Source organism: Brienomyrus brachyistius, chromosome 1 (genome assembly GCF_023856365.1).
Source record: "Brienomyrus brachyistius isolate T26 chromosome 1, BBRACH_0.4, whole genome shotgun sequence".
NCBI lineage: Eukaryota > Metazoa > Chordata > Actinopteri > Osteoglossiformes > Mormyridae > Brienomyrus > Brienomyrus brachyistius.
In genome coordinates, this window is record NC_064533.1 from 49,819,530 (window position 1) to 49,843,905 (window position 24,376).

Sequence of the window (24,376 nt, forward strand, 5' to 3'; positions counted from 1 at the left end):
TTGGATTTCAGCATTGCGATGTTAGTATTGTTTTTGAAGTGATACTGAGGGTGTGATCCTGTTCTGCATTCCAATACCCCTGCATTCATTTTACACTTCATGGGGCACAGTGAAACCATCCCGGAAACTCGTAGGGCCGCTTTTTTTCAAAGACGACCTCCGGGGCAGCTTTTCTCAATGGATAGTTTCACAGAAAGCCACGCCCCCAAGAGCCACGCCCACCGAGAGCCACGCCCCCAAGAGCCATGCCCCTGGCCCTATTTAAATCATTGTGGATGAAAATGTGTCTCTTGCTAGTACATATATATGGGCGAGTGTCTTTTAGTGAGAGGTGTGCCTCAGTTCTTTTGCCTGCCTTTCTCTCATGCTCATGCAACGACTTTCTTTCAGCTCTCTGGAGGAGGGGCCAGCTCCAAATAAAGCAATAGACATTTACAGACCCCACCGCCGCAGTAAATAGCCCTTAAGCATGGCACAGTAGAGCAGAAACAAGCCCCTGACAGTCCTTTAGTCTCCCTGAACCCTGGAACCTCCTCACATAAACCTGCCGCCCTGACCTCTGACCTCTCTCCCCCGACAGACCTTGGAGCCAGGCTCCTACCCAGGGTTCAGCTCTATGGACCCCCCCGAGCCACCCCCGCAGCCCCGAGACCTGGAGATGGAGCAGAAGGCCAAGGCCCTCAGAGGACGCATGTATGGGCCGTTAGGGGGGCGGGGGTGGTCTTCTAAAGCAGGGGCACTGAAACTGTTCACCAATAATGTGTTTCTGTGGGGGCCTATTGAATTTTGTCTGGGTCTCCACAGTCACTGAAACCCCATCCAGTAAGGGTTTCATGGTAATTCATTAGCTTTCTGAGTTTACTTATGCAGTACAAATGCAGTATTCAACCATATCTGGTACTCTGATTTAGGGTTTCTCAAACTAATATATTTATATTAATTATCAATTTTCGGCAAGGAAAAATTATTAAACATTTCTCAAAGTTTTGGGGGAAATACGCATAAGCTATTTTTCCTTGTATTTTTATTATATGTATTATATATCTAGAAAGCTGGGTAAGGAAACGGTTCAAAGCAAAGTCTGAAATGAAAATCCTGCTGTGTGTCAGTCTTTGATGTTCGGTACATTATTACATATTCAGTTATTACTTGTTAAATCCCAAATGTGCTGTCCAATAAATGCAGGTACACTGCACACATCTCTGTTACAAATGTCATGGTGGTGCATCTGTAAGTCAGGTTTCTGTAATCTCCGGCTTGCAGGTTCGTCCTTAATGAGCTCATCCAGACTGAGAAGGATTATGTGAAGGACCTGGGAATTGTGGTGGAGGTGAGTGGATGTTGGCAGAAATCCACAGAATACGGGCAAAATGAGGCAGATGCTGCTCTTTTTAATCACCCAGTGCCCCGGACGCCCTGCGCTTTAGCAATAGGCTGTGCGCTCTGCGCTCGGCCACGTCCACCTGGATTATTTTATTATTGTTTGGTGTTTCTCCCACCAGGGGTTTATGAAGAGGATCGAGGATAAAGGCATTCCTGAAGACATGAAAGGAAAAGACAAGATTGTTTTCGGGAATATTCACCAGATTTACGACTGGCACAGAGAGTATGTCTCCGTTTGCGTTTTTCCTTGTTGGCTTGAGAGAAAAACAGGCTCTCTGATATGTGAAGAGGACAAACGCAGCACACTAGCCTATCTGCTAATAAAAAATGATTAAAGATACAGATTTGTACTAATATTACATATAAATGATAACCTGAAGTGATCTGTTTTGTATCTTACAGCTTTTTTCTTGGTGAGCTGGAGAAATGTCAGCAAAACCCTGATCTGCTAGCAGAGCTGTTCATAAAGCATGTATGTGCACATGGATCAACAAACTCCATAAACGATGTTTTTGTTCCTGCATATTTAAATTGACAACATATTTAGATATTTCGTTGAGTGCGAAGCGGTACATAAGTCTTTCTCTGCTTTTACTCGCTTATGGGGTGTCTGCTGTCACAGGAGAGACGCTTGCACATGTACGTGATCTACTGCCAGAACAAGCCCAGGTCCGAGTATGTTGTGGCAGAGTACGATTCATACTTCGAGGTAAACATCAAGCCTCCCCTTCCTCAGCTCCAGAATGCAATCTCGTGTTTCACAATTTCACTGTCTCTCAATATAAAGGAAAAGAAAATGATACTATAGATTCTATGACAGATCATCTTTTAATAAACTTCATATTTTAACATATGGGTTAGAGAGGACGGAGCACATCTGAGATACACTTGGTTTGTTTTACAGGTAGTGCAACAGGAAATTAACTCAAGGCTGTCCATTAGTGATTTCCTCATAAAACCAATCCAGAGAATAACCAAATATCAGCTGCTTCTCAAGGTAATTGTCAGATTTTTTTTTTAAAGAACTGTGGGACACTTTCACCACAGCTGTCAGAACTCACATGAGATTCTGAAAGTCTCTTGAATGAAAGCTAAATTAAATATATTCTTTTTCTAAGGACTTCTTGAAGTACTGCATGAAGGCAGGTGTAGACTGTCAAACCATTCAGGTAAGACGTGTACTGCATCCATTATCATTACTGTATCCTTGATTATGGGACCAACTCAGATGATTCTCACATAGTATTTCTGCACATTAAAGGAGTCAGCAGATAATTTAGTGGTTCTTTCTTTTAATATTCACTGAATGCTTTTTCTGATTCTCGTGCTTTTAAAATGTTCATTTACAGAAAGCTGTGGACCTGATGTTCCTGGTGCCCAAGCGGTGCAACGACATGATGAATCTCGGCAGGCTGCAGGGCTACGAGGTACTGAAGAGGGCGCTGTTTTCAACCAGAGCTGTGCATACTTTTCTCTGGGGTTAGGAGGAAGAGTGGCTGAATTTAAATAAGGTCAGAGTTGCTAATCAACACTGAAATGAAAATGATAATAAAAGCATTTTGTCAAAATTAAAATGAAACGGAAAGCGGTAATGAGACACAAAAACGAAACTGAAATTAAAACAAATTCCAAAACTAACTGAGGTCAGGTCATGTTGGGGAGCATTTCAGGCAGACATGTGGTCCAATCCCACCCCTCGGAAGTGTTACGTAGGTGCCCTGTTGGCCTGGTCCAAACCACAGGGGAGCCAGTAGGGTCAGATCTCTTGGGGATGGGAACTGATGCGGTGCATTTGGGTCCTAGAAATTAAAACTTGGAAATTAAAATTTGTAATTACAGTTTTTAATATTTATTTATGAGTTTAAATACCTGCCAATAGACCACAAGGTACCAGACATCCCTCCTCTAAATAATCGATAGTGAGCATATGCTGTGGTATGTGTCACACGTAGCCAAATTACACGGCACAAGATTCAACTACGTTTCTGGGGAAAATATTAGATTAGGGATAGGCGACTCCACTAAAAATGCCAAAAACATAAAGATGCACAAAATATCGGTTAAAATATCGACATCGGCCAGTTTTCGTTAAAGTTCGTAAAAGTTCTCTGCATTGGTCTGATATGTGTTGGCCAATATTTAAATTGTATCATTATTCAAGGTTAATGTCATAACCAGTACAATAATGACGATAACTGCATTAGAAAATCCACCATTTCCATAGTGGAAGACGAGGGATTCAGTTGGGCTCATTTACTACATAGAAGAAGTCACAAAGTACCAGTCTGTCTATAATTCATTATTAATTCTGGCCTTTTGTTACTCTGCACTGGTAAGATTGGAAAGTTTCATTGCTAGTAACCATAAGAGTTAATATGCACCTGTCTACTCAATTAGCATCTGGAATGAAACACGGCATAATCTGCACCGTGATTCATCACCAACGTCGCCCTGCCAACGCAGTCGGCAAAATCTGCCGAGGGGCTTCTGAAACTAAAGCTAAATTTAAAACTAAATTATGAAGCTCTCAGTAAAAAACGCAGACAGTAATAAAAATGGTCAATAGCTAATAAAACTAAACTGAAACAAAACTGAAAAGGAAAAAAAAAATTGAAATATCGTATTAAAAACTAATTTGAAAAAATGGAACAAAAATTACCTTGGCCAATATTAACTGAAATGCGATTCGCATAAATGACTTTGGGTTTTCGGTCTGGAAAAACTCAGCTTAATTTGATGAAATAATAATCCTTCAGTTAATGCAAGAAATATTTTAGTTGGAGCAAAGAAATTAGCAGGAAATACTAAAGACCCCCCCCCCCTAAATTCTTAGTTACTTATGTGATCATGCATTAGCTGTAAGGGGCTGTACCTATGGTCTAATTTTTATTTGGAGGTCTCTGTTTAATAAGGAAGGTTGCAAACACTTGAGTTAATGGGTTATAGGTGCAGTTTTTGGCCTTAGTAATTATCTGTGTCATTTAGCTTATGGTCTAAAGCTGAAATAGTTTTTCAAGAAAACAAGAAACAAGAAAAATAGCTTTACACTCTGTTGATTAGCCCATTACACTGGTTTGAGTTTTGGGCTTTATTACTGACAAAAAGTAACAATAGGGCACCAAGTATAAACAGCTAGAAGTGAAACATTATTTTAAATATTTATAGATTTTTGGAATTGGCATGGTCCATGATATAACTGGAAAAGCCTGCAAGGATTAGTTGTTGCAAGATTGACAGTACAAATAACCTGCTAGTTTGATTCCTGTTTCAAGATGGACCTGATGCAGTAATTGAGTCCATAGAGTTGAGAGACAGCAAGCAAAAACCTGCCCTGTCTTATTACTGTACGGTGCAATCAGCAGCATTAAGAGGACTGGTGGGAGATTTAATCAGCCGTGTTGAGAGAACGAAGGATTGTTGAATGTGAGTGCTTTATTACGCACTGTTGATAGGGCTGACACAGCGCTTCTGTGACACTGCATGACAAGCAACTGTGTCTTACAGTTTTTAATCACGGTGACAGATGAAGGGAGGACTGACACCACGTTTATTTGATGGGCTCTAGCAGACAATGGGTGTTTTATTCAAGACACTGAGCATAGACTTTAGCATGGCGGCTACGGAGTCCAGGCTGGACCAAAACATAGGGAGGATTCTCCCCGGGCTTGTATCTTGTGAAAAGTGCCCGATGATGAAGCAGGAACTATGCAGCAAATGAAGGGATCGGCCGCACATGTGAGAGTTGCACGTACCGACCCATTGTGTGCTGCACTCTTCAGGGGAAGCTCACCAGCCAAGGCAAGCTGCTCCTGCAGGATACCTTCTTCGTCACCGAGCAGACCTCAGGCGTCATTTCCCGAAGCAAGGAACGCAGAGTCTTCCTCTTCGAGCAGATCGTCATCTTCAGTGAGTTGCTCCGCAAGGGCTCGGCCACACCGGGCTACCAGTTCAAGAAGAGCATCAAGGTGAGAGGCACTGGGTGCCAGATGAAGTCGCAATGGTCATGTTGTTCTGATGCAGCAGTCTGAGGGAATGTTTACTGGTTTTTCCTATAACACAGAGTTTCTTGGCTCTGGCCCGCAACAGTTAATTACACATTTCAATTAAGCTCTGTAGATTTTCTGTCAAATTGACTGTCATTTGAACCACACCTGTAATGGAATTAAAATATTATTGATTTATGTGATACTGAATATATTGTAATTAGTCTCATACAATGTACGACTGTTGATAGATATGACATTTAAATCTACATATTCTAGCAATTTAATTAAGACAGAGTCTCCCCATCTGGTCTTCGGGGAGCTGCAGAGAGTCAGGCAGGGAGCAACAACATGGACGGTCTGTGGAGCCCCAGGGATCTGGTTGGGAAGCACTGGGTTGGGCATAATTATTTATTTAAGTGGGTTTGATAAATACCAGTGAACAGCGGGTGCTGCCAGAACCATATCTGAGATAGACAGTGTTTTAGGGTAGTGTGTCCCAATTAGGTCCTCAAGGGGCCACAGACAGTCCACATTTTTGCTTAACGGGAGCTGGGAAGGAACAAAGATGTGGACTGTCTGTGGCAGGGAGCTCGGGGGGAGCAAAAACATGGACTGACTGTGGGAGCCCGAGGGCTGGATTGGGAAACACTGATTTAGAGGAAATTATCATTAAGTCAAGTATGGAAAATGCTTTTTAATATAGTGTCTAAATGAGAGTAGATAGGGATTGGTGGTGATCTGACGCATAACTGTATTTTTCTTTCTGTAGGTGAGCGTCCTGAGCATGGATGAGAATGTGGAGAACGACCCCTGCAAGTTCATCCTGTTCTGCAGGGGCTCGGCGGAGCGCTTCACCCTGCAGGCTGCGAACCCCGACATCAAGCAAGTCTGGGTGCACAACATCAAAGACGTCCTAGATGCTCAGAGCAACTTCCTGTCAGGTAGGCAGACACGCGCCGTGCTCCTGAGATGAGGCCGTCGCTTCTTCAGGGCACGCCGATGTTTTCCAATGTACGCATCTCACTCATTTCTTTGGTTTTGAATTCTAGTTCTGTCAAGTTGTGGTCTAGTTGTATGCAAATACTGTAAACCTACCATTCAGTTCAGTAGATGTCAGATTGGTGTGACTCCAGTGTGATTCCATTGCACTGTACAGTTTCTTTTTGCATATCGTATTGTATGTGATGATAGGGAGGTAGACTGTTGGTACGTCAAGATGCATACAAGCACCAGGATTGATGTTAAGTAAGGACGGTCTTGATTATGACTTTGATGCGGGTGTAGGAACAACCCACTCGATAGTCCAGCAGAAATTCACCTCTCAGCGCTCACATGTAAACTGTCTTCATTGTCCCTGGCTGTGTGTCACAATGTATTCATTACTCTCGGCGGCTATTTACCTTTAAACTTCCCTGCAGCTTTGCAATCTCCCATCGAGTACCAGAGGATTGAAAGCAGTTCCCTCCCTCGGACCCAGTCGGGCAACATACGGTCTCCCCAGCCCAACAGCCGACCCCTGTCCTCCACCTCGGTGGGGGCAGAGAAGCCTCCACTATCGAGTCGCACTCCCACTCCACTCAAGATATCTACCTCTAATGGCAGTTCCTGTTATGACCCCCACAAGCACGGAGAGCGCTATGAACTGCCCAAAGTAAGTCTGCTAAGAGCGACACCATGTGGCAACACAGTGGAATAGCCGTAACAGACCTCATACCTGCAGTTGTTTCAGCAATGGTTCTTAAAAACTATTACATGTGGTAGTTTTGTTGTTCCTTGCTTGGAGTGAAGTTGTCATTTCATGCATTTGAGTCTGCTGTACAGTTCTTCTGCTAACTAATAAATAACCTTGTTAAAACTGCCGTAAAATAACCTGGCTTCTTTTTTGAAAACACGGCATTTTTAGCTTACTGTTGCCAAGCAACACTATCATAATGATTTATTATGCCACAAGGCTAGTCCTCTCGTTGTTGTGTACTTAATACTCCGCTTAAGATCAGGAGCATACAGATAGTTTGGGAAGGGTGGGGATGCCTTGTTGCCTTCACCGAGGCATGACCGTATCCTGTCCTGTGTGTCTGCCATCTGTGTGCCCCTCCCCCCCTCCTCGAAGCAGTACGACGTGGCTGGATGTAATGGGATGTCCTCCTCCATGGTGGTGATCCAGGACTACAGCGCACTGAAGGAGAACGAGATCTGTGTCTCCCAGGGTGAAATGGTGCAGGTCCTGGCCACAAACCAGCAGAACATGTACCTGGTGTACCGGCCGGCCAACAGCCAGTCCCCAGCAGCCGAGGGCTGGGTTCCAGGACACGTCTTGGGCCCGCTCAGTCGAGCTCTCATAGACAGTGCTGAAGGAAGCCTCAAGTAAGTGTTCGACCTCCACTCTGGAGCTCTGGTTGGATTGTATGGCAAAGTGAGAACACTGGTGGGGATGAGGGGTGGGGCAGGCTGTGTCACGTCAAATCCCTCCGCACTCACGACCCTTTGGAACAAACTCGTAAATGCTGGATCTGTACACAGGAGACGTCTTGTCTGACATCTCTTCATGTAATATATGTAAAAAGAAGTAATTAATAAAAAAAAATAATACAAGAACTATAGAGCATCCGTGACTTAATGTCTCGAGCATAAATTGAGAGAAAAGTTGTTTTGCATCATGCAACGTGAAACTGACTGGGCTGGATGTTAATTTTACTTCTTTCGTTTCTAACACAGTTATATGTTTATTTACACATTTGGTTTTAAAAAAAAATAGCCTTAAAATCAACTGAGGTCTATTTCTCCAAATGGAGAGAAGGGTTATGTTATTGTTTATGGCAATTGTTTGTACAGCTTGTATTTGATTTTGTTTTTGAGTTTGTTTTATTTTATATCTTAATTTTCCATTTTCTGATAAGTTGACAGTTTACTGTAAAAAAAAACGTTATCCCTTTGTTTACTGATTCTAGTACATTCCTGTATAAAGTATTTTGCACTATTTAAAAAGAAAATCCATATTAATGAAGTCAGGCTGTGCAATATAATGATAGTTGCAATGTTCAACATTGTACTTGTAATGTAACTAATAATTTTAAATGTGTTTTAAATATGTGAAATAAATTTTGACATGAGCATGATTTAACAAAGCAAAGGAAGTTAAACTTTAGCTCCAGGGCAAAAAAAAAATCATTTACATTATCAGTTGTGGTAAATATTACCACAGTTTAGCCTGATGCTGTAAGCTTTTCAACCTTAGATATAGGAGGTAAATTATATCGGCTTCTTGCTCAGATTGAATATACAAACTTAGTAATATAAGACGCTTCAGAACATTCTGGAGTAATTGGTTCCTATTAGGTAGCTGTTCAAATTAAACTTTCGCATTTGTATCTGCAGTATTTGTGCTGTTTAGAAACACTGTTGCAGATGACATTTCCCCCTCACATTAAGTTATTAAGAAGTGATATATAACGTTTCATTGTTGCTGATTATCAGTTTCAGTCAATGATTTGCCATTCCTCAATTGTGGACCGTATTAAAGTTGATCATTTCTCTTCTTGGAAGTATGGAGGTGTATGTATCGTTTGTTATTTTCAACAAAACACCTGGCATTTTGTTTATTTATTTTTTTATGTTTTACTTATTTTTATTTATCCCGTGGGAATTTAGAAAAGTCTATTGTGTTTTGTTTTATTGCTTTCTTAGTTCTTCTGTCCGCACTGGCTCTCTACAGAAAACTAAGGTGCGCTGTTGTGACAGGCATGAATGAATGTGAAGGATTTGCTATTTTACACAAGTCGAACATCCTCACTGACGTTAGAGTAAGCACACTAGTAAACTCCGGACACGTAACAAATCTACGTGCAGTGGTGCTCTTTTTACGCAGTTTGCCCTTTTCAATGTTTTTGTATCTTTTTGCTTATCTCCTAAATTTCTTAAAAAGTCCAGTTTCTTCGGCTCCTTGTCCGATTTTGAGCCGCCAGAGCAGCTGGATATCAGAGACTGCTTTTTCCTTTTTTGCTTTTCTTTCATTTTTCAATCACGGATTTGAATCCCCCTTTACGTCTCTTTGCTGACAGCCTCCTAAAAAGCTGCCAGCAGGCCTTCACTCTGTCGCTGTGCCTCCCTGCCCCCCCCCCCCCCCCCCCCCAATTTGACCGATGCGTCTTTTGGCACGACAGGAAATCGCTCTCGTGGCACACGCTGCGCATGAGAAAGCGAGGAGACAAAGGTGACGCAAAGGGTGAGAACGGACTCCGTAAACCCAAGGAAGCTCTGAGCGGCAAGGTCTCTGTTAAAGTGAGTAAGCAGGTGATGAAGACCCAACCCCCCTCCCCCACCATCTGTGCACAAGACCCAGACGATGTAGTCAAAAAAAAAACACCCCAAATAAAGTTTTATTTTTACTTTTTTATTTTCTGTTTCCGTTTTTGTGTGCATGCTACTAACAAGCACCTTTTTTACTGTCCTTAATACTACAAGTGTTTTTTTTCTTATTGTCAGATGTTAGCTTGGAACTAACAGCATTCAGGTAACTGGAAAAAAAAAACATTGTATTTTCGTTATTCTGCTTGCAGTCTGCATTTATACTGTTGTAAATTATGCAGAATGTTGTCAACTTCAGCAGTGTGTCAGAGGACAGTTTTAACGGGAATGTGAGATGAAGACTATTCTAATCACACTACTGACCCTGAGCTAGTGATATTCACTGTTAGTACATAAACATTATTGATAATTTGCACATTTTATATAAATTCTGAGAATTAAGAGTACCACACTGCAGAAGTTCCTGCTAAAGTCACCAACTCAAACCGCAGTCTTAGTTACAGTACAAAGGTTGTTGGGAGTCCAGGCTACCTAGAATTCCCTTTTTCATTTCTGTAACTAATGGGCATTATTTCAATGCTGTATGATCCCAGGCATACACTAATTGCCATACTGATATGACTAGCAGTAAATGATCTTAATATAACTATGTAACATAAGAGCTAAATTAAGTTTCTGAACATTTTTCAACAAATAATGAGAATTTTTTTTTCTTTGATCTATTTAACCTAGTTTTGTTTTGCTTGTCTACCAGTTATAACCAGAATTAGCTATATAACCATACCAAGCTGAGGAAAGTTCACATCCTCATATGAAGGGGTGTACCTATAAATTCTGGGCCCCCCCCTGACAAAATGTCACCTTCCCCCTCTCTCTCCAATTCCATAGTTTTATGTATCCATGGGCCCTTGTGAAGTGTTGGGCCCCCTGAATCTGCCAGGATATCTGTGGCCCTTCAGCACCCATGCTAATATGTGTGATGTGATTAATTCGAATCATCACGCTCGGTATCCCTGACAACACAGCTGTCAGGGGAACACTATCTCAGTTACACAACTGCCATGCAAGCCTTTAGTTTGACAGTGCAGAAGTCTGAGAAAAAAAGGACTTTATTCCAAATTACAGGTCATGGTCTTCAGAAGTGTTACACAACGTGCATACCTCACCGCTTCCCCGGTGACCTCTAATCTAACCCCCTTGCTTGGAGAACCATTTGGCTGCCATAACAAATCTAATTCTGCTTTTTCTCGTTCCATACTGCAGGAATCTAACAGCTCAGAAGAGTCAGATTGCGATGAGCTAGACCCAAAAACTAGCATGGAGGTATTAATATATACCATCTTATTGTGCATGCTGCCTGTGCAAGTGTTACCTTTAGTGACTTTAGTTTCACTGCTAACAGGGTCTTCGCTCTTCAGTCTTAGCCTGGAATAGAGCCCCAGTTTCCCGTATTTTGTGTTACGTTGACACTCACCCGTATTACAGCACCTGCACCAAACGTGATAGTCATGGAGATCCCTGCTGTACAGATCAGTGTTTTCCTGGCGACCTGCAATATATGGGCTTTGCAAGAACATTTTCTGGATGACCGATCGTAAGGAGAACATGTAAACCGCATGTTTCACAAGGCCACCGAGAGGAGCAGCTTCAGGGGCCAGACTGGAGTGGCACAATGAGTCTACACACAAGCACCAAATTTTCAGCCCCTAAATTGCCCTGGAAACACAGGTGTCAAAGGAGTTTTACTGTAAAATGCAAAGGCAGGGATCCCACATTACCCTGAAGGACCAGATTCTGGACTAGTTACAACACTATTAAACATTTGGACGGTGGGTAATACGTTGGTTAAGATACAAATTTGTGTTACCGTTAGGTATCGTTGAGGTCGACAACTTAACCTGACACTGTTGATTTTTGTAATAATATGACAAGATATGAATATTGAACATAAATGATGAGGAAGCCAGTCACCTTTAAGACACATCAACCAACTGACATTTAGGGAAGAATAGAAGAATAAGTTCTTAGAGAGGGGTTGTGGATTTGCACTCTTTTGAGGACATTAACGTCCAGATACTGGATAGAGAAGGCAAGTGGTTCGAGAGAGGGGTGAGGGAAGCCTTGCATGTGCAAATCCACAACCCCTCACTCAACAGAGGTGGAGGCCTTAGGCACAACCTGTCTCCAATTTATCCTGCGGCCCTCTCATCCTTACCCAAAAAATCAGATCCCCACTCACACCTCCACCAGGTGGACCACTCTTAACAATCCACTCTATGGGGGTTGGGGGACCGCTGAAGGTGTGACAGTTACATCTACCCCGCTTTTTGTTTCACTCAACGAGGCTACTCAGGGCAGGTGTGAAGTGAGACTACCCGAGAGGATACATTTGTGGACACTTACAACCTTCCTCAGACTGAAGAAGCTTCTTGGATGAGCAGTGAAACGTTTCTACCGTACAAGAGAGAAGTCCAGTTGCCATGACTCAATGAACAGACATGCTGTACATTGCTGTATGGTGACCAGATAATTCATGTCATTCGTATTTACTTCAGTATTTACAGACTACTCTAAAACTGAAAGGTTCTTGTGCTTCACTGGATAGTTCAGTTCTTCTTGTGCATTGACTGGTTTGATTTCTTGATTGAAAGACTCATCTGCTTGTTTCACATTAGCATTTGCAAAACATCTGTGATTGTAAGAGACTGACCAATCAGCACGCAGCAAGAACTCCATGCAGTGAAACCCAGGTCCTTATAATTGAAACGTCAGCTTGCAAATCCTGTAGTAGCTCAAAGAGTCCGGAATGACATTGTGTATCTGGTCACCTGAATACTTCATTGTAGTGATGTATAGCTCTTTAGCTAGAATTCCCACAATACTTTATATTATTCTCAGCACTGAACTTTATTGACAGATCTTTTCTCAATACACTGAACCCTGTTGACTTGTGCCACTACCAGAAACTTAATTTCAGTCAATAAATTTGGAGGATAAATGCAATAATACCACACAAAGCTCAAGGTTCTTCGGGGATTTCCTGATCTAGTTAAAAAATCCTGCTTTCCTAAGCTTTGCTTCATACAGGCTATTTTTAGCTGCTTTGAAGAAAAAATTCTTTTTGTGGTGTGATATGTGTCGGAATTGGATGTTTTTTAATATTTATGCATCTCCAGTTGTGGCAGTAAGAGAGTCAAATGTGGAAAAATGTTATTGAAGTATTTATAGGATAAAGTCTATCTAAGAGGAGCCTAAGGTATTATTTTGATTTTAAACAGGTTTTACTAAAGGAATCAAAATTGTGGAGCTGCTGTCATGCAGTTGCCCCTGCCCACTTCGTTTGCTGCGCCTGCCCACTTAATTTGCATTACTGTTGTCGATTAGGCTGTATTTGAGTGCCTTATATAAAATCGGACATTATTAGTTTGGTCACATTATTGGACTGAACATCTCCTATACTGGGAAAGCAATTGCTCTCTGCAGACCACAGATGCATGTAGAGGTTCCTCAATAGACATTTATTAGTAACATCAATGCACAACAACAAATGAGAACATAACCCCGCAGCCCAGTTTAAATAATCGATGCACTCACATTAGGCCCAACGAAGTTTCATCGTCGCCTCTGAAATGGGATCTTATCCGCAGGATCTTTTAGACACAAAAGTGTGCTTTGTGGGGGGTGGGCATTGAGGCCAAGTTATGTAACAGATATATGCCCCAATCTCCAGTCTGGCTCTATTTGTACAGAGTACACAAAAACACACAAGTCGTTAATATTTTAACAGCCTTACTGGAGTAAAGCCAGTGATTGATTTGGAGGTCCAACAGCCTGGTCTTCACAGGCACTCCAGATACACACAAAACACACAACGACATGCTACGCAGTGCTCATGGTTTATATTCGCTGTCATCTACAACTGTTTATGCTCCCTTGTCCATATTCTGTTTCCTACAAGAATGTTTTTGGAACGGTATGGCAAAAAAAGTAGTAGAAATACTATATATATATACACACACGCACACATGCACATACATACATACACTCTTCCTATGTTGTTTTTTCAAAACACCAGTATATATTTCTTGCCAAAGGTCTTCTTCATTTAACCTGCTGGTGTAAAAACATTAACATTATTTATTTGTTTTTACAGTTACTGAATCCCAATTTTATCCAGGAAGGTAAGTTTGTGGACTACTAAAGGCTTTTTTTTAATCTTTGACACCCAGTAATCTTAAAGGAATCTCCACAAGTTAGCTTGACTGAAAATGAAAGCAGTCTGCAGCAGAAATGCTGCGCTAGGACCAGGTCCGTCCGCACTCTGAAAGGCTCTCTGGCTCGTGTTGTGTTGAAAGTGGCCCCGGAGTTCCTGATCCCGCTCGCGGACGTGACCTGCGCCTTTGGCGAGACCGTGGTGCTCTGCTGCAAAGTCTGCGGCCGCCCAAAACCAAACATCACCCTGAAGGGCCCGGATCAGAACCCCGTCGTCAACAACAGTCGTTTCACTATAAACATCAGGTATCAGGCTAGGTGTCCTGTGTGCGTTATGGTGACAAGCTGAATGCAAAATACAGCTAGAAGGGGGTTACAAAGTGCCAACTCTGCTTCATATATAAGAAAACATGCATTTTTTTATGTTGTCTGTCTGTGTATAAATTGATTCTTGTAAAATAACTATGCAATTGATTATAGTTGCTGAAAATGCTGTATTGGTGATTAAAATATATATGCTAACTGCCTATGGATAGAGCTGGTAGCAGTTAGAGGGCTCTTATTTACATATAATTTACACTATATACTTGAATTTAATATGAGGTGCTATAGAGAGGAGGCTGAAACAGGCTTCGGTGGGAGCAGTACATTGTCTGCACCTTGCTGCCCAAAGATGGCTCTTATTCTTCAGAGGTGCTGTTTTATTGCAGAGGTGTGAAGTGGGGCATAGTTCAGGTAAACAGAAGCAGCTGAGATGTTTGACAGACAGACAGACGATTTCTGAGGACAGGGATTACAGATGAAAGCACTCGCCTCAGCTCAGCCAGCCCATTCAGGGACTGCACTAATTATGTCATGTAAACATTACTACTAACTCAGAGCTTCAGAAGTCCTCAAAGCCCGTCTCAAGCGTGATTTATTAATTTGAAAGCAAAAGACGATTAAAACCATTAGCTTCCCACTGATTCACTTATTTCCCTTAGGGAAAAAAATCTGATTCTGAGGCATAAATAATGCACATCAAGGCATAAACATTAAATGATTAATAATTAATAAACTGCAATTTAATTACGCCTGTGCATATTAAGTGTGGAAATACATTATATATATCTTTATCCAAAACTTTTTCAATTGCACAATTATGTATAATAAACTTATTCCTTTGAATATTTTGTAAAAGGGGCAGAACATTTTTACAGTTGCCCATTGCTAAACAAATAAGAAAGTTGCTGTCCTCTGTCTCCCTTGCCAGGGATACTGGAGACATCCTCCTAAAGATCTGTAACTTGATGCCACAAGATACAGGTATTTACACCTGCGTTGCTGTCAATGACCATGGGACCCGCGTCCTCCTCAGCCTCCATTAAAGTTCAAGGTGGGTGGTCTGTACCAGACCGAGAGGGGAGTGAAGGGTCCAGAGCTTTATGCATAACATAATTGAATCATTGTCTCGGTGGGCAGGTATCCCAGCAGCCCCGGCACGTCCTGTGGCTCAGGAGGCCAGCAGTACAGCTGTGATTGTGCACTGGCTCCCACCGGCAAGCTCAGGGAACTGTGCCGTGTCAAGCTACACTGTGGAGTACCGGCAGGAAGGTAAACGCTTACCGCACCTAGGCTCCCTGTCTCATTAAATAACATGTATGTTAGCTAGGTAGTACATCCTCTATTTTTGAGATTACATTTTCTCTCGTCTTTTGGAAAACTTCATTATTGTAATATTGGAAAATATAGCATCTTCATACCTGGTGCTTTAGTCCCAGATTCTTGTGTGTTTGCAAAATAGCCATTGAAAAAAGTTGTGAATCCCCCAATTTGGTAAGCTTTATGTTCCTCAGACTCCCTGGTGTGGCAGCAATCCGTAGTGTCCACAAGAGATGTCTGTGTGAAGATTGAGGACCTCATCCCAGGAGGACATTATCAATTTCGGGTCAGTGCCAGTAATCCGTGGGGAGTGAGCCCACCCAGCGAGCCCTCCAACATGGTGACGCTGCCAAGTGGAAGTGAGTGAGAAAGAAAAATTCACATCCGTAGCAATTTATTACATTTTATTAATTTTGTTCCAAAATAAACAAAGCCAGAATTGTTATTAACAGTTTATCAAATCAAAAATGCTTTTTTTATTGGAGATTCTACCTATGACGGCATTGGAATTCAGTGGAAGGACAACTTTGAAGTAGCCTTCTCAGAAATCAGTGAGATTGGAAGGTAATCTTTTGTTCATCTTTCAGTAATAATGTCGTACTATTACATACTTAAATAGATATGCTGGGAAAGCAGGTAGACTTTGGATCGCTTCATTCAACATTTGAAGGTTTAAGAACTATCGAGAGTTCTAATGTGTTTCAGGTAGTGATGGCTAAATGCTTCATGAGCCATTTGCTGTATTTTTTGACTCCACCAGATGGCGCATTTGGTTTGCTTTAGTACATCCTTCGGGAATTTTTTTTTTATCATTGAGCACCATCTAGTGGGGACTGGAAGTGGTTCATGAAACTTCATTTGACCATCACTAGTTTCAGAACATTAAAGCCAGTATTCTGAGTATAGAGTGTTCACCTCCAGGGGCAGGTTCTCAGTGGTGAAGAAGTGTCTGAACAAGGCGACCAAGAAAGAGGTGGCTGTGAAGTTCATCAGTAAAAAGATGCAGAAGAAGGAGCAGGTGGCCCACGAGGCAGATATCCTCAGACACGTGCAGCACCCGCAGCTGTCGGTGCTCTGCGACACCTATGAGTCAGCCACCTCCTTCATGCTGGTGCTAGAACTGTGAGTATCGCACCTCCTAAACGACTCCCCCTCTCTATTTCGGTCACATTGGGACTCGGACCAAGTCAAATATATGTCTTTTTTCCAGCCTGGAGGACGGCCGGCTATTGGACTACCTGGTGGCCCATGACGTCTTGATGGAGGAGAAGGTGGCCTCGTACGTGAAGGACACCTTTGAGGCACTTCAACATCTCCACACCTGCAAGGTGGCGCACTTGGATCTGAAGGTAAATATCAAAAGCACCAGAACTTATGGGTAAACCTGCTACATATCAGTGCTTCATTTTGTGGCATAATTACTCTAGTGTTTCTTGCATGTAGTAATATACCACTTGGTTATGATGAGAGGGGGATCTGATTTAAAAATATTTTATGGTTACTATCTTGGATACACAGCATGCAAAAAACGATGTATTATACTTGATGTATCTGACGGAAACTTAATTTCTTCTGTTCTCAGCCTGAGAACCTCATGGTGGATCTTCATGTGCCTGTTCCATGCGTCAAGCTCATTGACTTCGGAGATGCTGTCCAGGTGTCAGGACACCGCTACGTCCACCTGCTTCTGGGAAACCCAGAGTTCGCAGCCCCTGAACTGATCCGGGGGACACCTGTGTCCCTGAGCACTGACGTGTGGAGCATAGGGGTGCTGGCATATGTCATGCTAAGTGGGGTGTCCCCCTTCCTGGATGAGAGTCTGGAGGAGACGTGTATCAACATCTGCCGGCTCGACTTTTGCTTCCCAGATGAGTACTTCCAGGGTGTTAGCCAGGCGGCCAGGGACTTTATCACATCTGTGCTCCAGGAAGATCCCCGTAAAAGGCCCAGTGCGACAAGCTGCCTGCAGCACCCCTGGGTGAGCGGTCATGCCGGAGAACACTCCAAGAACCCCCTGGACACCACCCGGCTGGCCTCCTTTGTTGACAGGCGACGCCAGCTGAATGACGTCCGCCCAGTCACCAACATCAAAGGCCTGGTGACCAGCAGTATGGGGCATACGCTATGAGCCCTGGTTACCCCTGGGTGCACACACTCGCGTATCGCCATTACGTCCATGGGAGAGAGCCCTCTCTCTTTAAAGACAAACTTTGAATCACATGTATGATATATTTTACTAATTCCTCTGCAGTGTCAATATATTATGCTAAGGAGCTTTAACGATGCTATTAATTTAAAGAAAAGAACAGCACTAAATTAAAGACATATGAGTCCCAGGGAAAATCAGGAACGCTCATAATTACCCCTAATGCATCTGGTACAGACAAAACCTTTAAACCTGTTTGTTTCTGATGACAGTAGTGTTCATTTATGTTTGGTGATTTTATATATATATATATATAATATTTTTTATTTTTTATTTTTTTGCTTTGAGTCCCACAAGCAGATGAAAGAAAAAAAAAACGTAAGTAAGGGTAATTGAATGTAACATTGCAGAATGTAGTCTGACACTGAGAGATCCTTATCACTGTTATTGGAAGTACACCTTCAGGAGGTACACCAGCTGCTTTTCTGGACTACAGTCTGAAATGTGACTAGATAATCTACACGTTTCATGTCAGGGAGTGTGTTCTGTTGTTTGCTCTTAGTAACTGTATGTGAGAGGGACAAAGTGACAATGTTAGTCATTGTATTATTGTTGTCCATGACTCGTTGCATAGACAGTGTAGAAGCAATGTCTGAAGAAGAAAAATCTCAACCTGGATTTATTTTTTAGCAATTTTCTTTCATAGAACAAACACTGAAACTTGTTTTGTTTGTAAACATGGTACATAGAATAACATAAATCTAAATCTTTATCAAAGACATTGCAAAATGTGACCATTGTCATATTTCAAATAGTGTCTAAATAAGTTAATCTGAACTACCAAGCCTTAAAATGTATTGTATTGACTTTTCTTTTGACAAACGATAAATCTAAAGGTCCAAATGTCTGTATATACAGTTATAATGTTGTATGAAATTTATTTTTAAACTGTTATGTTACAGTGTTATTTAATGGAAATATTTGTATTTATTACTTTTTATAATTTGGATTTTATAACCGCAAACTAAAAACAATGGTGCAAAAGGTTAAGTGTCTCAGTAGTAACACTGACGTAGGTGTTTGGGCCCAGAGGTCGAGTTTGTGTCATGTGATAGGGCCCAAACACTAAGGAAATCAACTGCCCTTTCTGCAATTTCTAAATGCTGATTTCTCAACAGGCACTAGAAAAAAAGTAATAATACATAGACCATTCAGGGGTTATAGGCTCAGTCTCTAGAGGAAATAAACTGTGAAATGTATTTACTGCATTTTAGATTTGCTTTAAGTGTTTCAGCTTAGGCATTGAATGTGATCGAACAACGCTTGAGTCGTTTCATTTTGGTGTGTTTTCAGTAGTTCTGGGAATTTTTATTGGAATTGATTCCGATGAGCTAAATGAAATGGCAACATGAAATGCCACAGCGATGCTGAATACTACACACTCCTCTTGTTATTTTTATGGTAACACCAAATATAATGCACAGCTGAACAGCCAGGTACCACATCAATTGTTGTTCAGCTTAAAGAAGCAACTCAGACACCAGCTAGCGAAAAAAAATGCTAGTGTCTGGGGATGATGAGATTACATACATGAATGACGTTGGGAAGGAATGATCACATCCAGATTGTCATCTCCCTGAGCAAATGTGAAACAACATCAGCAATACGGTAAAGATTCCCATCAATCAATGGGAGATTTGTGCCTGTTTATCAACTTGCATCCTAAAAACGGATTGGTGGAGAGACATGCAGAAAACTGTTAATTGCCATCTTATTTTGCTTGTGCACCTGAACTGTTCGAGAGGTGAAAACGTACAGCTACAAAAATGTCCGGCATTTGTCTAACTGAATGTTGTAACCCAAAGCGGGAATGTCAATTTTTAAAAAGACTAAGCAGCTTTGAAAATTGCTTGTTTAAGCAGATCCAGGTTTGTTGTAGTTCCCCTCGTCATCAGTGATATAAACTCTCAGCTATGTACAACTAAACACAAAGCTACTGATGGTGCATTGCCTTGCTGTTAAGTAATTGCTTCGATGTTTGGATTTTCTGCTTGATGTCTTTTGGCAGGATGGCGTTGTAGGGTCATGAAACAGCAAAACTAAAAACTAGCTTTGTTCCCTGCGGCAGCATGGCCCTTGTACATTACCTTCTTTCATGTAATATGGTACTTTGTAAATAAATCTGTCTATACCATTTGCAAACTGAATCTGAAATTCTCTTAGTCGCGTTTGTTAGTGTTTGGTGTATTTACCAGAAAACAAGTTTTTTCCTTCGATTTAAAGGTAAATATATCCATGAAATTATTTTTTGCCGATATTATCCATCCCTCTTCCAAAAGCTTGTCCTGCCGATGGCCAAAGAACACCATGCTTGTGTGAAAGGACTGCAAGCTTCAGGAACAATATTTACAAGCGCATTATGTGCATAATTTAACTAAATCTACACATAATGCCACAATAACAGATTGTAGTCGAGACTCTTACCGCAGCGGATATAGAAATGGCATGTTCAATTTTCGTCATTGTGACACAGATTATGCCAACACGATAAAATACACAAACAATTTATGAATGGAAGACTGAATGAAATAGCCTAACTGCCATGTTAACGATGAACTCCATTTCCCAGTAACCATCGCGGGAAGGTCGGCGAAAGTACTACTTCTCAGAAGCGCTCAAATTTACGGACTCCGTTAGCCAGCTACAGACGTGGTCCTGTTATAGTTACTGTCTGCAACATGGATGAAGTGAATGATTTGGTCATTAAGCTGTATGATCTACAAGCAGTAAAATTTGGGTCATTCAAGTTGAAGAGCGGCATTAATTCACCGATTTATTTCGATCTGCGAGTTATAGTTTCGCATCCGTCTCTCATGAAACAGGTAGGCTTCTAACAAATTCAGCTCGATGCGCGTTCTGTCGTTGAATTCTCGGCTGAGGTAAGATATGGTCGGCTTTTTTCCGGGGGATTACTGAAATAAGTCAAGTGAACGAAGTTTTGCCTTATTTTAGCAATGCTAATTAAACACGAATCGCAAAACGGGAATTCTGATAACGTTCCTGACTTTCTGAAGTGTAAAAAAAGAGAAGTAACCAGATGAAAAAATATTCGTTGTAATGCAAGAGTTCCGTGACTAGATTCTGGTAACAGATAAAAAACCGGTATGTTCTGTTATATTATCACGTTCTCTGCGCGCTTCTTCCCCTCGTAGGTGTCCAATATCCTGTTCCAGCGTGCCAAAAACGAGAAGCTGAATTTTGACAATGTGTGCGGCGTCCCGTACACGGCTCTTCCTCTTGCAACCATCATCTGCTCCGACCATAACCTGCCGATGCTCATTAGAAGAAAAGAAACGAAGGATTATGGTGCGTTGTATCGATGCATTGACTGATTTGGATACCCCTGATATACTCCGGGGGCCGGTGCTGGTATTGCGTCTTTATCTGTTATTAATTAATTAATTAATTTAGTTGGTTTAGCACACTAGGGTTTTTCATCAGACGCCAGGCTTGTGTTTACTGTTGAGTGTGGTCCCCCTTTCTCATTTTCTCCCTTTATAAATTTAGGGACTAAGAAACTGGTTGAAGGAACCGTTCATCCTGGGGATTGCTGTCTTATCATTGAGGATGTGGTGACAAGTGGAAGCAGTGTCCTAGAAACTGCTGAAGTGTTGCAGAAGGAAGGCTTGAGGGTGACTGATGCCATCGTGCTGATGGACAGGGAACAAGGCGGTAAAAAATGGCTGGCCGAGAAAGGGATCACACTCCACCCTGTCTTAACCCTCTCCGATCTCCTGTCGGTTCTTCACGAAGCAGGGAAGATTGATTCCGTCACTGTGGACAGTGTTCATCAGTTCATCAAGGCAAACAGCTTCTTCGGGGCCCCAGACAATGAGCCATTACTCAACAGGATGTCCCACAAGGAACTGAATTATAGGAAACGCGCTGAGCTTCCAGGCACCCACCCATTAGCAGTCCGTCTCCTGAGACTGATGGAAGATAAGAAGAGTAACTTGTGCCTTTCGGCCGACGTGACGCGTGCAGAGGAACTCCTGCGGCTGGCTGAGGAGCTGGGCCCCCTCATTTGTGTGCTGAAGACCCATGTGGACGTCCTGGAGGACTTCTCCGAACAAGTCGCCCAGAGACTCAAGGACCTGTCTGATAAGCATGGCTTCCTCATCTCAGAGGACCGGAAGTTTGCCGACATTGGGAACACGGTAAAATACCAGTACGAAGGTGAGCTGAGCCTAAAGGATGTGTTTTATTTATCTGAACCCTCTGTTTATCATCGTTAACATGCACTGCCCGACCTAATAAAGTCATCATTTCAATTTAAATCGGCAAGCATGGAACAGCCAGTGTTTGGATAATTATATCAGCTCAGCAACATTATGCAGCAATAAAGTGAAGGCAGCTGGGTACCTGAATCAACTATATGACCAGGTTATCCCATCAGTGGGTTTTTTCTTTCCTAACGGCATGGACGTCTGGCTTTCTGTCCAAATAGTAAGGTCACTACCAACTGACACGACATGAAAACTAAACACTCAAGCGACCTGAGCTGCTTAGTGCAACACACCAGTTTAGCATTAGCAATAAAGCCTGTTTGGAGCAAGCTAGTAGGTTTGTATGGAGTTAGCATTAAGTGCACCGTATTTGTGATACTAGAAATGTTACTGTGCTTTTCTGCTTTGTGTTTTTGTGAAATAGGCGGACAGTACCGCATCTCGTCCTGGTCCCACATCATCACCGCTCACGCCCTGCCCGGCCCGGGAGTGATACAAGGGCTTCGTGCAGTCGGGCAGCCCCTGGGCCGGGGGTGCCTGCTTATCGCCCAGATGAGTTCCCAGGGCTCGCTGGCGACAGAGAGCTACACAGAGGCAGTGGTGAGTATGCAGGGAACGTCCCAGTTAATAGCTATTTGTGAAATGTAACTAAAATAGGAATGTTTTCTGTTCTCTTAATGTCTATTTTTATTTAATCCCTTGTCTTAATCTTATCCTCTTCATTATTCATGCATATGTATGAAATAAGCTTTAGTTAGTGGTCACAGAAAATGTCATGATGATGAGCAGTCATGTTGCATCATTTTGTATTAACTTAATGAAACTAAGCTTAATATCTGAAATTGTCATTTTTGTCCATTCCAGTTTTTAAAAATCTCACTGTTTTGCCAGATAAAAATGGCGGAAGAGAATTCTGACTTTGTGTTTGGATTCATCTGTGGCGGCAAGATCAACAGTAAAGCTGGCTTTGTGCACATGACACCTGGTGTACAACTGCACCCTGGAGGTACGGCTTACCATGTTTAAATATAGCCATCTTAAGGCTGTGTGCTGTTATAGTCAATGGAATTTTGCCAAGTGTATTTCAAAAACAAGTTAAAACGTATTTATTCATTAGCACTTATGTTTCCATTATTGTTGCTGTAATTCATTATGTTTTGATTTTCTATATTCTCTTGCAGTTTGTATCTTTGCCACATGGTGGTGATATTGTCAAAGAAATTCCGTTTTAGTTTTGATGAAAGTTCAGTACAAGTCACAGCGGCATAATATATTTGAAACGTGTCACATTTACATTTCAGGTGATGGCTTGGGCCAGCAGTATTGTACTCCCAGCGAGGTCATTGGTATAAAAAAGTCTGATGTCATCATTGTGGGACGTGGCATCCTGGATGCACCAGACAAGGTGGTGGCTGCAGAGGAATACAGAAAGGCAGGCTGGGAAGCCTATGAGAAAAGAATCTCTGGAGACTGTGTGAAACCTTAGAGAGAAAAGCTTGACCACGACATGTTTTTCTTTCCCAGCATTTTTTATATATATATAAAAATATTTTTATATATATAATGTATGTATGTATGTGTGTGTGTGTGTGTGTGTGTGTGTGTTTGTGTTTGTATATATAACTTACACTTTACAGTTTACCATGTGTAAACATTTTAAACAGGAAAATTTATATTTTGGTGTGTTTTCAGTAGTTCTGGGAATTTTTATTGTAATTGATTCCGATGAGCTAAATGAAATGGCAACATGAAATGCCACAGCGATGCTGAATACTACACACTCCTCTTGTTATTTTTATGGTAACACCAAATATAATGCACAGCTGAACAGCCAGGTACCACATCAATTGTTGTTCAGCTTAAAGAAGCAACTCAGACACCAGCTAGCAAAAAAAAAATGCTAGTGTCTGGGGATGATGAGATTACATACATGAATGATGTTGGGAAGGAATGATCACATCCAGATTGTCATCTCCCTGAGCAAATGTGAAACATCAGCAATACGGTAAAGATTCCCATCAATCATTGGGAAATTTGTGCCTGTTTATCAACTTGCATCCTAAAAACGGATTGGTGGAGAGACATGCAGAAAACTGTTAATTGCCATCTTATTTTGCTTGTGCACCCGAACAGTTCGAGAGGTGAAAACGTACAGCTACAAAACTGTCTGGCATTTGTCTAACTGAATGTTGTAACCCAAAGCGGGAATGTCAATTTTTAAAAAGACTAAGCAGCTTTGAAACTTTAGCCTTGTTTAAGCAGATCCAGGTTTGTTGTAGTTCCCCTCGTCATCAGTGATATAAACTCTGTTTTTTCTTCGATTTAAAGGCAAATATATCCATGAAATTACTTTTTGCCTATATTATCCATCCCTCTTCCAAAAGCTTGTCCTGCCGATGGCCAAAGAACACCATGCT

The 24,376-nt window shown here is 41.8% G+C and overlaps 2 protein-coding genes across 3 annotated transcripts in view; both read left to right on the top strand.

Annotated features, from left to right (window-relative positions):
- LOC125741311 (kalirin-like) overlaps positions 1 to 19,880 on the top strand; it is a 92,550-nt gene extending 72,670 nt beyond the window's left edge. Inside the window, 24 exon segments of the mRNA XM_049012726.1 lie at positions 581 to 693; positions 1,264 to 1,330; positions 1,503 to 1,606; positions 1,786 to 1,855; positions 2,006 to 2,092; positions 2,288 to 2,380; positions 2,502 to 2,552; positions 2,733 to 2,810; positions 5,163 to 5,348; positions 6,139 to 6,310; positions 6,788 to 7,020; positions 7,480 to 7,733; positions 9,530 to 9,647; positions 10,938 to 10,997; positions 13,828 to 13,855; positions 14,030 to 14,192; positions 15,139 to 15,229; positions 15,231 to 15,261; positions 15,348 to 15,479; positions 15,722 to 15,886; positions 16,013 to 16,091; positions 16,449 to 16,649; positions 16,738 to 16,876; positions 17,110 to 19,880. Coding sequence (XP_048868683.1) covers positions 581 to 693; positions 1,264 to 1,330; positions 1,503 to 1,606; positions 1,786 to 1,855; positions 2,006 to 2,092; positions 2,288 to 2,380; positions 2,502 to 2,552; positions 2,733 to 2,810; positions 5,163 to 5,348; positions 6,139 to 6,310; positions 6,788 to 7,020; positions 7,480 to 7,733; positions 9,530 to 9,647; positions 10,938 to 10,997; positions 13,828 to 13,855; positions 14,030 to 14,192; positions 15,139 to 15,229; positions 15,231 to 15,261; positions 15,348 to 15,479; positions 15,722 to 15,886; positions 16,013 to 16,091; positions 16,449 to 16,649; positions 16,738 to 16,876; positions 17,110 to 17,655 — 3,261 coding nt within the window. The 3' untranslated portion in view covers positions 17,656 to 19,880.
- A 464-nt stretch (positions 19,881 to 20,344) lies between these two features.
- LOC125741535 (uridine 5'-monophosphate synthase-like) lies at positions 20,345 to 24,308 on the top strand. 2 transcript variants are annotated; one of them, XM_049012745.1, is made up of 6 exons: positions 20,345 to 20,555; positions 20,886 to 21,039; positions 21,241 to 21,909; positions 22,384 to 22,559; positions 22,824 to 22,965; positions 23,261 to 24,308. In XM_049012745.1, the coding sequence occupies exons 1-6, from the start codon at positions 20,412 to 20,414 to the stop codon at positions 23,443 to 23,445; spliced, it is 1,470 nt and encodes a 489-aa protein (XP_048868702.1). In that variant the 5' UTR covers positions 20,345 to 20,411; the 3' UTR covers positions 23,446 to 24,308. The 2 variants fall into 2 exon arrangements, with proteins under 2 accessions (XP_048868702.1, XP_048868704.1); XM_049012747.1 differs by having other exon boundaries at positions 20,349 to 20,555; positions 22,851 to 22,965.
- Positions 24,309 to 24,376: the final 68 nt, after the last annotated feature.

What these genes read in the sequence shown, in the direction of transcription:
- LOC125741535 (XM_049012745.1), top strand. Translation starts at nt 20,412, where the DNA reads ATGGATGAAGTGAATGATTTGGTCATTAAGCTGTATGATCTACAAGCA. An exon ending in AAAAGAAACGAAGGATTATG is followed by an intron (nt 21,040 to 21,240) that starts GTGCGTTGTATC and finishes TTATAAATTTAG; the next exon opens with GGACTAAGAAACTGGTTGAA. An exon ending in AGAGCTACACAGAGGCAGTG is followed by an intron (nt 22,560 to 22,823) that starts GTGAGTATGCAG and finishes TGTCCATTCCAG; the next exon opens with TTTTTAAAAATCTCACTGTT.